Here is a 12,049-nt window from a genome sequence, read left to right as displayed (position 1 = left end):
CTCATATGGTCCACTGTGCCTGCCAGGAGCAATTTCTGAGCACAGAGCCAGGAGTAACCCCTGCCGGGTGTGATCCAACACCCCCCCCAATCAATCTAGAAAAAAGTTAAAAAGCCCCTAAATGCCAATGTCAAAGAGTAAGCTTTTTTTCAAATAACAATGCTTAACATCTAAGATTGCCTTTTAAATACTAAATACTAAGGTAGAAGTTTATAAGAATTTATATCTAGCAGCCGAGTGTTACTATAGCTAATAAGGCGTATATATGCTTTGCATGTAGCTGATCCTAGTTTGATTCCTCACACCACATTGTGCCCCTAATACAGTCAGATCCCCAAGCAGAGCCAGAAATGACCATCGTCATAGTATGCGCCAACACAACCACCCCAAAAATAAACTGATTCTTTACAATACTAGGAAGTAGATGACATAATTTCAATTTCACAAATAAAGACTATTGAGGGAGAAAAGTCATACAGCTATCAAACAATAAGGACAAATTCCCCCCTTCCCTTGGGAATGGCAGGGATTAAATCTAGATCTCATACAAGACATACTTGATCATACAAGACATACTTGATCCTTTAGCTACATCACAGGCTCCACAGAACCCAGACTTTTTAAACACTAGATCATACTGTTACCATAACTAGAGGTTGGTAAATACATAAAAAACTGAAAGCCAGGACTGGAGGTACAGCAGGTAATACACTTATTTGTCTTATATGTGGCTGACCTGGGTTCAATCTCTGACATTCCATATATCCCCAAGCCTGCCAGGAGTGGTCCCTGAGCACAGAACCAGGAGAAAGTCCAGAGCATCACTGGGTGTGGCCTCAAAACAAAAAAAGGGGGAGGGAACTGAAGATCTATGTGAATTAGCATTACAGTTAAGTCATTCTATCTGTGATTTCCTCTAATTCCACTTCTTCCTAGACAATAAGAACACAAGTATAACCAGCCCAGTATTCTCAACCTATGGCTCAATTTCTAAGGATCTTTGAATCAGTTAGCAATTTAATGAAAAGTACAAAGAGCCTGCAACACTGAATAACACTAAGACAAATATTGTTCTCACAACATAAACCATTTCATGTTACTGAGCCTGGAGACAAGTTTTTTGATAATTCGTTTTGTTTTGGGGTTTGGGCACACCCAGCAGCACGCAGGTTACTACTGGCAGGCTCAGGGGACCACATGGGATGCCATGCATCAAACCCAGGTCAGCCACAAGCAAGGCGTACTCTACCCTTTGTGCTAGGGCTCCAGTCCCAATATTAGGTTTCTTAATAAACTTTATACAACTTTCATGTAAAGAATAGGTTGAAAAAGGATAAATACTTCTTGTGGGCCAAAGCAAAAATGGGTAGGGTGCTTGCTTGCCTTGCACACTGAACTGGATTCGATCATCAGCATACTTTATAGTCCCCTGGGTACCACGAGGAGTGATTTCTGAGTGCACAATCAGGAGTAACCCCTGAGCATCATAGGGTGTGCCCCCCCAAAAAAAGGCAAAAAAAAAAAAAGGCATTTATACTTCAATGTATAAACCAATTTAATGACTCAATTCAAAACATCTGTACATATCTGCCAAGATGAAATAAACATAAAGTAAATGATACACAATCTCTTTCCTCAATGGTTCATATTCTACCCAGCGAAGCCACTATTATGTGAATAGTAGTATATACTAGCCATATATGAGAATGCTATTTTGGAACATGAATGATTCGAGGAAAAAAATCTTTTAACATAATCTTGAATTAAAATTTAAATTCCACTGTGGTCAGTTAGAAAAAGTATTAATAGGGACCGAAGAGATAGCATGGAGGTAAGGCGTTTGCCTTTCATGCAGAAAGTTGGTGGTTCGAATCCCAACATCCCATATGGTCCCCTGGGCCTGCCAGGAGCAATTTATGAGTAGAGCCAGAAGTAACCCCTGAGCAAAGTCGGGTGTGACCCAAAAACAGAAAAAGTATTAATAAAGATTAGAAGAAATATTGTAGGAAAACATATAGTTGGGGATTCATAAAAAAAAAATTCAGAAGCAGCTCCTAATCAAAGAATTAAGTAATAGAGAATGGGTTTCTAGACATTTCTATCAGAGCTGCTAGTAAGTGGCTTTGTAGATCCTGTTAACAACTTTGAACTTTATCCCAGATAGTAAAAGAAAGCTATAAAACGTTTTTAAGCAAGTGAGCAGTGCAATCAGATGTTTTATGTTTTATAAAGATAAACTTAAGACTCAGTGAAAGAGACTAAAAGGCAAAAAGAGACTACAGGCAGGGAAAGTGGAAGCCAGCACAAATTAGTAAAGGCCTGAACACTGAAACTTGTGGGCCAGAGTAAGTAGCAGAGCAGTGGTCAAGTGGCTGAATAGATAGATGCCTTGTCACATGTGTAAGATACACATGTGTGGGGCTGGAAAGATAGCATGGAGGTAAGGCGTTTGCCTTTCATGCAGGAGGTCATTGGTTCAAATCCCGGTGCCCCATATGGTCCCCCGTGCCTGACAGGAGCAATTTCTGAGCCTGGAGCCAGGAATAATCCCTGAGCACTTCTGGGTGTGACCCAAAAACCCCAAAAAAAAAAAAAAAAAAAGATACACATGTGTAAGATAGGTTACAAGGCAATAGGTTCAAACCCCTTTTAGTAGTTCCCCCAAGTAATTCCAGGATTGTACAACAAAAGCTTAGGGAATCAGATATAATTCAGTGGGTAAGGAGTTTGCCTTGCAAACAGCTGACCCAGGTGCAATCCCTGGTACCCAAAGTAGGCCCAAGCTCCATCACGAGTGATCCCTGAGAACAAATGGGAATAAGCCCTATACGCATCATTCTTCAAGTTCTAACAAATATAGAAATTACAAAACGGTGGGGCCGGGCGGTGGCGCTAAAGATAAGGTGCCTGCCTTGCCTGCGCTGGCCTTGGACGGACCGCGGTTCGATCCCCCGGTGTCCCATATGGTCCCCCAAGCCAGGAGCAACTTCTGAGCACATAGCCAGGAGTAACCCCTGAGCGTTACCGGGTGTGGCCCAAAAACCAAAAAAAAAAAAAAAAAAAAAAAAGAAATTACAAAACGGGGGGCGGAGGGTTGGGAAGATAGCTCAGAGACTAGAGCATATGCCTTGTGTATGAGTCTTCAAATAGATTCCCCAGCATCTCCTAGCACTCTCCAGCATTCCCTGTGAAACCCTTATAGCCCTAATACTACAGATCTCTTCTCTCTCCTCTCTCCTTCCCTTCCTCCCCCCCCCAAATCTATGACAATACTGTACTTAAACTGCATTCCTTTATTTTTGTTTTCGTTTGTTCTGGGGCCTAGCCCAGTGATGCTCAGAGGTTACTCCGGACTGCACTCTGGCACCATTCCTGGTGATGCTCCAGGGGACCATATAGGATGCAGGAATTGAACCGGGATAGGCCAAGTGCAAAGCAAGCATTCTGCGGGCTATACTATCTCAGGACTCTAAACTGGATTCTTTTAAAAGAACCTAGGAGAAAACCCTAAAGGGGGGGTGGGGGACAAACGTACAAGATAAAATCTAAGAATAAGACATTCTTGGTTAACAGAAAATAATTTTTTTTTACTACATAGGTTTACAGGGCTTGTTTTGGTTCTTCAGGGTTTGATTGGGGGGGGGGGGAGTGCTGTTTGTTTTTTGGTTTTGGAACACAAACTCAGAGGTGTTCAGGAACTATGTGGTACAGGGGGCAGGCAATGGGGTTGTGAGAGCCCAGAGTGACAGTACAGGGAGTAGGGCACTTGCCTTGTCACATGGCTGACCCAGGTTCAATTTCCCACGTTGCACATAGTACCCCAAGCTTACCAGAGACAACCCAGGAGGCTGACAACCCCCTCCCCCCCCAAAAAAGGAGAGAAGAAAATAGAACTGATTGCACACAAGACAATTTAATCCTTTTACTACCAATGAGGCCCAAGTTTACAAGGGTTTTTTTGGTCTGCTTATTTTGGAGCCCAATTCAGCTGTGCTCACAGAGAGTACTTACTATTCATTACCTGGTTCCAGGGATTGAACAAAGGTTGGCTGTATGCAAGCAAAAGCCTTACACCCTGTACTCTCTCCAGCCCTAAAGTTTACTAGTCTTAATAAATTTTATTGTTAATTTTTTTTATTTTTGGTTTTTGGGTCACACCTGGCAGCGCTCAGGCATTCCTCCTGGCTCTACGCTCAGAAATCGCTCCTGGCAGGCACGGTGGACCATATGGGATGCCGGGATTCGAACCACTGTCCTTCTGCATGGAAGGCAAAGGCCTTACCTCCATGCTATCTCTCCGGCCCCTTATTGTGTTAATTTTTAGAGTCTTCCTATTGGTGCTCTGGTGCTCAAGAGACCTCACTGCAGTTCAGGTATACAAAGGTTTGATGCTGACATCCGGCACTTCCATGTTGCTCAGGCCCAGCAATGCCAAGGTTCACCAGGGCTACAACTTACTATCTCTCCACCCTAAGTATTAATAATTTGTGTGATGAAAAGAAAAACATTGTATCTACTAGGAAACTACCAGACTTTATAAAGATTTTAAGATTATGCTTAAGAGGTGTGTATTATACTGGTAATTAATGAATTCATAACAGTGCTAGTCTAGAACTCAGCTGTGTGAATTACAAAAAGAATTAATTTCCTCATATTTGAAATATTACCTTGAAGAGTCATAAGAACATGTTAAGCTTTCTAAGTTAAAAAGGATCATAAATCTTGGCAAAAAAAAAATAAAACCATTCCAATCCCATCTCAGTCTATGGTTTTGTATAATGGGCATGACATGACATCCCTCAGCCTAAAAATTTTATATATGTTTCTTGAAAACAGGTTTTTGGTTTAACATTATATAAAAGAAAATGATAAAAATGTATCAATATTGGGGCCGGAGAGATAGCATGGAGGCAAGACATTTGCTTTGCATACAGAAAGACAGTGGTTCGAATCCTGGCATCCCATATGGTCGGTCCCCTGAGCCTTCCAGGAGCAATTTCTGAGCATAGAGCCAGGAGTAACCCCTGAGCACTGCAGGGTGTGACCCAAAACCAAACCAAAACAAAAAGTATCAATAAAACTGATTTTGAATAAAGAACATTTTATGACAACTCTATGCCACTTTTTTTTTTTGGTTTTTGGGCCACACCCGTTTGACGCTCAGGGGTTACTCCTGGCTATGCGCTCAGAAATCGCCCCTGGCTTGGGGGGACCATAGGGGATGCCGGAGGATCGAACCGCGGTCCTACTTTAGGGCTTGCAAGGCACCTTACCTCTAGCACCACCTTCCCTTCCCCAACTCTATGCCACTTTAAAACCTATTTATAATCCCATCAATTCACAATAAGTCCCAAATATTTCAAAATACCAGGCTAAATACTGGGCTAATTCTTATGTAAGAGACATTTCATACCAATAGCAGCACACCACTAAAAGAGGAAAAAGTAAATACGAAATGGGAAAGGGATAAATTTGGGGGGGAGGGGAATAGAGGCCACACCCTGCAGCACTCAGGGGTTACTCCTGGCTCCACCACGCTCAGAAGTCAACCCTGGCAGGCTCAGGGGAATAGAACCCACCCAGCTCCTTCCTGGGGCGGCTGCATGAGAGGCAAAATTCCCTACCACTGTGCTATCTCTCCGGCCTGAATATATTTTTTAAATTACAAGACATTCTTCACTGCTGGGTGTGGCCCAAAAACAAAAAAAAAAAAACAAACAAAAAAGACATTCTTAGAAAAAGTTGTAAATATATTGAATAATAAAAATATTGGAAACACAAAGACATAGAAGCTTAAGCAAACTAGTATTTTAATTTCAAGATAATTAGTATTTCTCAGTAACCTAACTCTTTTGAACAAGCAAAACATCTAACATAGGAAGTGGCATTATTGTAAAAATTTATAATTGAGTTATCCTACATCTCTCTCTACATAAACACAAAATCACTGGACAACCTCAAATAGTGCTTGGACGTTGCCATAGTAATGCATTACTATGACATTCTCATTATAATACAACCGAGCATTAAAAAAATGGAGGGGCGGGGCAGGAGAGATAGCATGGAGGTAAGGCGTTTGCCTTGCTTGCAAAAGGTCGGTGGTTCAAATCCTGGCATCCCATATGGTCCCCAGAGCCTGCCAGGAGTGATTTCTGAGCATAGAGCCAGGAGTAACCCCTGAACACTGCTGGGTGTGACCCAAAACCAAAAAAAAAGGGGGGGGGGGAGGGTCAGCATTAAGGAATAAAAACTTCACCTGTATCTATGAAGAGATGAGAAAAATCATACCACTAGTTGTACAGCATTTGAAAAGGACTACTGACCACTCAGTTCCCACAAATAACTTTATGAAAGAAACAAGCAAACTTGTTTAACATACTGGAGTATAACTAGAAACAAGTCTGAAGTTTGAAGCTGATGTGAAAACCAGTCACTATTCTTATGAGTAAGAATTCATGATTCTAAAAAAATCCTCCACAACACTATAGAATTTAAGTAAAAATAATTAGTAAATTAATTAGATATTATTTCGAGTAATGGAAAAGTTATTATTTTTATAATCTCACCAAGATGTTTATGTTTAATTTACAACCTAAACATCAGCTCATGAATCCCAAAGTAGATACTTTGTAAGTATATTATCATACTTAAAAAACAAATAATCGAGCCCGGAGAGATAGCACGGAGGCGTTTGCCTTGCAAGCAGCCGATCCAGGACCAAAGGTGGTTGGTTCGACTCCCGGTATACCATATGGTCCCCCGTGCCTGCCAGGAGCTATTTCTGAGCAGACAGCCAGAAGTAACCCCTGAGCAACGCTGGGTGTGGCCCAAAAACCAAAAAAAAAAAAAATAATAATAATAATCGCCAATTTCATACCAATGCAAATAGGCATTAATGTTACCCCAAGAGTTAACCCTTCATTGTACTTCCTGACTTTCTACTGAAATTAATGAAGAGCCTTAGGTAAATTTGCTTTCTGACTACATCCATTCAGCAATATTCTGAGGTTAATCAAACACTCTCAGTCAAGAGCCAGTGAAATCCCTATCACAGTCTAACAAATTCTGAATTCAAACTATTTTAAACAAACTCACAGTTAGGTCAACTGGCTTTTCACTCTCAAAGTTGTATGTATGTAGCTTTAGACTAACTAATTTGAAGCAGAATAATATACATTATGGAATATTGATCTGAATCCCAGAACGAAAAGCAGGCATTTAAAGGGGGGACTATTGATTTCAGAATGTCTGTAAATTAAAAAAAATTAGTTTTTGACAAATGTGCCATGGTTGTAGTAGTATTAGTAAGGACAACAGTGAAGGAGATAGAGTAACAGTTGTATTTGCAGCTTTTCCATAAATGTAAATTATTAAAAATAATTTACTTTTCCCAGTAATTCGAGTTAATTAAAATCAAATTTTATGATGGGGGGATGCTCAAGATACATATGTGCCTGAAATTCATTTTTGAAGTGGAGAAACAACTTCATTTGCTAGCCAATTAGACATATTAAGCAGGTGTTACTAATTTTACTCAGTCAAAATTTTATACACAGGTACCAACCATGCACAGAAGAAAAAATGCTCGAACTGTGATGGAAGTTGAGATCTGCTAGTTCACAAGAGGGACTGAGGAAGCATGGAAACAACGTTGCCACAAGTATTGCACCAAAGACTACACTTGGAGATAGTATTCTAGTCCCTGCGCTGGGAACCATAGTTATGACAGGTAGGTATATATATATATATATATATATATATATATATATTTTAAATTCCCTAACTTCCTCCTCTACTTTTCCCCTCCCCTACCAATGAGCTAATACTTAAATACGGTTCATTGTAAAGCAGAAATTGTTTTCAAATTAAAAATACTTTAAAAAAATAATTAGAAGCAGTCTCATTTGTAATTTCACTTCTGCAGGGCTTTTTACAGGATTGATGTCAACTTCCTTTGGCACTATGGAACTAGAGGGATATATCAGTCCTAAATTATTTTTTACAAATAATAATGCCTCTCAAAATCATGTGTGAATGCCCCAAAAATCATAACTTTCAAGACACTGAAACTATTCAGACATCCTTCCCCTGTATTATCTGTATCACTAAAATGTTAAATACTGAACAACAATATAGTTTAACTTTAGCCTAACATTAGCTAAACTTTTAATGCCTGGCCATACTAAGAATTTCCTGCAAACTCTTACCCAATAAACTTTTTTAACCTCAAAGATGATTCAAAGTAATCACTTTTCACAAGCCAATTCCTACGAAACAAATGGAAGAAGTCTCAACCTTGATTTTAAGCTAAACTAGCACGACAATTTAAACAAGTACAAAATTCACAATAAGTCTTACAAGCCATTTCTAACTCATCTGCATTAAGCGAGGGTCAGCTCCACCCCCTGCCCCATTAAAAACACTACAAAAAGAATCCCACAACAACCCATTAGACTAGACTAGCAATTACAATAAAATCAAAGTACAGCTTTTTCAACCCAATTCAACCTTGCGTAGGGCTAGCATTGGCACATGCACGTCCCAGAATGCCTTCCCTGTACTTTTTGTTCCCAACACCGGTATTCATATTCCATTTCAAAAGCGCTAAGGAACTTGGACGAGCACAACGGTCGTCCATCAAACGATTCTCTTCACTCGCGAGAACTGAAGAGGCCAATCTAACACGGATCTGCAAAGCCTGAAGCGCTTAATAAAGACCGAAACCCAAAGTACTCCCAAAGTGTGCTCGCTCACTCCCGCACACAAAAGGCCCCGCCAGCGAGCAGGCCTCGCGCCTTTTCTCATCTTTTAACCGGGTCCGATTCCCAGCTCTTCCAACAGAGCCCCTTGGCAAAAAGCAGAGAAAGAGCGCGCCAGTCCCGAAGCAGGAAAAGCCAGCGGGCCCCCGCAGGCCGCACTCCAGCCCGGAGTTCTCCCCTCGCTCGGCTCGGCAGTTCGGCTCCTTTCGGCTCGGAGACGCACCGTGCGCGCCTCAGCCCAACATCCATTTTGGAGCCCGCTCCCCTCCACCCCCACCGCTCTCCCTCTCGGCCTTCATTGGCGAGGCTGAGGCTTACAAGCGCGGGCCGCAGAGACAACGACTGCGAGCGCGAGCGCGCCGCGGCCGCCGGCTGCAGCCGGGAGGCGGGAGCGGAGAAGAGGCGGCGGGCGGGCGGGCGCGGGCAAGGCCAGGGCCCCGCGATGGCGGGCTGGCGGGCGGGCGGGCGGGCGGGCGAGCAGGCCGGGCCGGGCCGCGCGCGCGACACTTACCGCTTCGGCAGCGGCGGTGGCGGCGGCGGCGGCGGCGGCGGCAGAGGCCGCCTCCTGGTCGTCGTCGCCCGGCGATGGCGGCCCTATCTTGCTGCAGGTAGCGGCCAGCAGAGCGAGCGGTGACGGCTGAGTGTCCTACCCCCGGTGGGCGGGTCAGAGAGAGGGAAGACAGGGAAGGAAGGAGGGGGTGGCGGTTAGGGCCGGGCCCGCCGCTCGCGCAGGAAGTGCGCCGAGGGCCCTCGCCAGCCCGCGCTCTCCTCCTCCTCCTCCTCCTCCAGCGGCGGCTGCTCGCGCGCGCGCGCGCTCCGGGGCCTGCAACCTGGCGCCCAACCCGGCCGAGCCCCCACCCTCGTCCACGGCGGACGTCCCCCCGCGCGCGCGCGCAGACACACACAAAAAGGCGGCGGCGGCGGCGGGCGAGAGCGCGCGCGGGCGGGCGGGCGGGCGAGCGGGTGCGCGCGCAGCCGGGCTCGCAGGCGGGCAGGGCGGGGCGGGGCGGGGCGGGGCGGGAGCGTTAGCGTTGGCGCCGCGGGCGGGCGGGCGGGCAGCTCCCGGGGCGGGCGGGGGGAGGGGCGCGCGGGCCTGGCGGGAGGGGACGGGAGGGGAGGGGAGAGGCGAGGCGAGGCGAGGCGAGGCGAGGGGAGGAGAAAACGGCGCGCGGGGAGGAGAGCGCTGCGAGACAGTGTCTGAGGAGGAGGAGGAGGAGGAGGGGGTGGGGAGCCGCCCCGGGGCTCCGCCAAGCCGCGCCAAGCCGCGCCGCGCCTCACCTGGGTTGCCGCCGCCGCCGCCGCCGCCACCGCGCCGTTCCCGGCCGGCTGCTGCTGCTGCTGCTGCTGCTGCGGCTGCTGCTGCGGCTGCAGATAGTCGCCGTGGTGGCCGCCGCCGTGGCCGCCTCCGCCGCTGTCCACGTCCAAGGCAGCCATTTCCTCTTGTTTCACGGGCTTTTCGGGAGCTGCAGGCACAGCGCGGGGGAGGGGAGGGAGGGGAAGAGGGAGGGAGGGAGGGGGCCGCGCCGCGTTACTCCGGAGCCCGGACCGCGCGCGCCCTGCCCCCTCCTCCCCTCCCCTCCCCTCCCCTCCCTCCGCTGCCCCCGCCCGCCCCGCGCCGCCTGTCACCCTCCTCCTCCTCCTCCCCCTCCTCCTCCCCGCGCTGCCCCTGCCCCCTCTCCGCGCTCCTCTCCTCCCCTTTCCCTTCGCGCCGCTCGCTCGCTCGCTCGCTCGCACTCGCACCGCCAGTCACTCACTCGCCCGCCCGCCCGCCCGCACGCACGCCAGGGACCCGGATGGAGGCAGCGCGCCCGCCGCCGCCCGCCCGCCCCGGGGCCTGGCTCAGTCTGCGTCTGAGGAGGGGGAAGACGCCTCTGGACGGGCTCGGTCTGCCGGGGACTGGGAGTGCGCACTGCCTTCCGCCTCTTCACAGGCGCCCCGGGCGGGCGGTGCTGAGCGGCGGCGCCGGGCTGGCAACGCTCGCTCGGGCGCTCTCTCGGCTCTTACGTACCGGTCATAGTGTGTTTGGGGCACCTCAGGCGGGGCTCCCCGCCGCCTTACACATGGCGAGCGGCGAAGGGCGGCGACGGCGGCGGCGGCGGAGGATGCGGGGCACGGCGGCGGCGGCGGCGGCGGCGGACACGGCCCGAGCGGTCCGGGGCTATTTTTTTTTTCTCTCCCCCTATTTTGATTGACTGTGCGGGAAACACAAAAGGTGGAGCCTCCAGCCCGAGAGGGGGGAAGCGGGTGACAGCCCGCGCGGAAGTCCCGCCCCTCTTCTCCGCGCTCATTGGCCCGAGCGCTCCCCGGCGGCGGCGCTCATTGGCCAGCGCGCTTGTCCGTCCGCCGGCGGGCTCGGCGCGCTTCCGGTTGGCCTCAACCCGGGGTTGGGAAGACGAGGGGGAAGAGACAATGAGCGGCCACGGCAGCGGCGGCGGTAGCGCCGGCAGCGCCGGCGCTTTTGCCTTTCTCCCCAGGCTCCCCTGCTTGTTTACCCCGCTCGAGTCGCTCGCTCGCTCGCCGGCCGGCCGGCCGCTGCCAGCCTTCCCCCTCCAAGGCCTTACTACGCCCGGCCGCCCACCTCGCCGGCTCTCGGGCCGGCCCCCGCCGAGCTGCGGTGGTGGCGCTGGGCCTGAGAGGAAATCCGTCCCCGGCGGCTCCCGGCCCGGCCCGGCTCGGCTCGACGCTTCCTCCATGGCGGCGGCCGCCTCCGCCGGATTTCCCCCAGGGCCTCGCGCTCGCTGCCGGGAAGAAGCCGAAGCCGCCGCCGTCGCCTCTCAGCCCCCGGGCTGCCGCTGCGGCCGCTGCTGCTCCCGAGCGAGCCAGACCCGCCCCGCCAGCCCGAGGGGAGGGCGCTGGTATTGGGGGAGACACCCCCTCCGAGGCTGGAGGAGGATTTTCTCGCGCGCGCTCTGGGAGCTCCTGCAGTCACGGCCGGAGCCGGCGCTGCTCCCCGAGCCCCGAGTTGCCGACCTCGGTCGCTTTTTGTACTGGACCTGCAGGCCAGCTTTTGCCACGGAATGCAAAAGGGTCTCTCAGTTGCACCCACCTCGCCTCTGCCGGGAGGGCTCCCCAGTCTGGCCGGTGGCCCAGAGACTTGACAGTCGCAGTTCATGGAAGAGGTGGCTCCTAAACAGTCAAGATCGTTTAATTTTCAAAAAAATAATCATAATAATAAGGTAGCACATAATCTTGCTGCACATACGTTATTCCCCACTCATGACTCACCTTAGTGACAAGTTAAACATGGGAAAACAAGCCCCTTTTTTCGTCCACTACCCGCATTGTTTACA

General features: G+C 49.2%; 1 protein-coding gene across 1 annotated transcript in view; it reads right to left on the bottom strand.

The window, feature by feature from the left end:
- The window catches only part of SP3 (Sp3 transcription factor), a 53,305-nt gene extending 42,516 nt beyond the window's left edge, over positions 1–10,789 (bottom strand). The window contains exons 1-3 of the mRNA XM_049773401.1: positions 10,768–10,789; positions 10,038–10,222; positions 9,271–9,405 (exon numbers count right to left, since the gene is read on the bottom strand). Coding sequence (XP_049629358.1) covers positions 9,271–9,405; positions 10,038–10,222; positions 10,768–10,774 — 327 coding nt within the window. The 5' untranslated portion in view covers positions 10,775–10,789. The remainder of the gene's footprint in view (positions 1–9,270; positions 9,406–10,037; positions 10,223–10,767) is intronic.
- Positions 10,790–12,049: the final 1,260 nt, after the last annotated feature.

The sequence above is a fragment of the Suncus etruscus genome, chromosome 5, assembly GCF_024139225.1.
Source record: "Suncus etruscus isolate mSunEtr1 chromosome 5, mSunEtr1.pri.cur, whole genome shotgun sequence".
Taxonomy (NCBI): domain Eukaryota; kingdom Metazoa; phylum Chordata; class Mammalia; order Eulipotyphla; family Soricidae; genus Suncus; species Suncus etruscus.
Note: the sequence above shows the minus strand (reverse complement) of the source record. Positions and strands in the feature narration are given on the sequence as shown.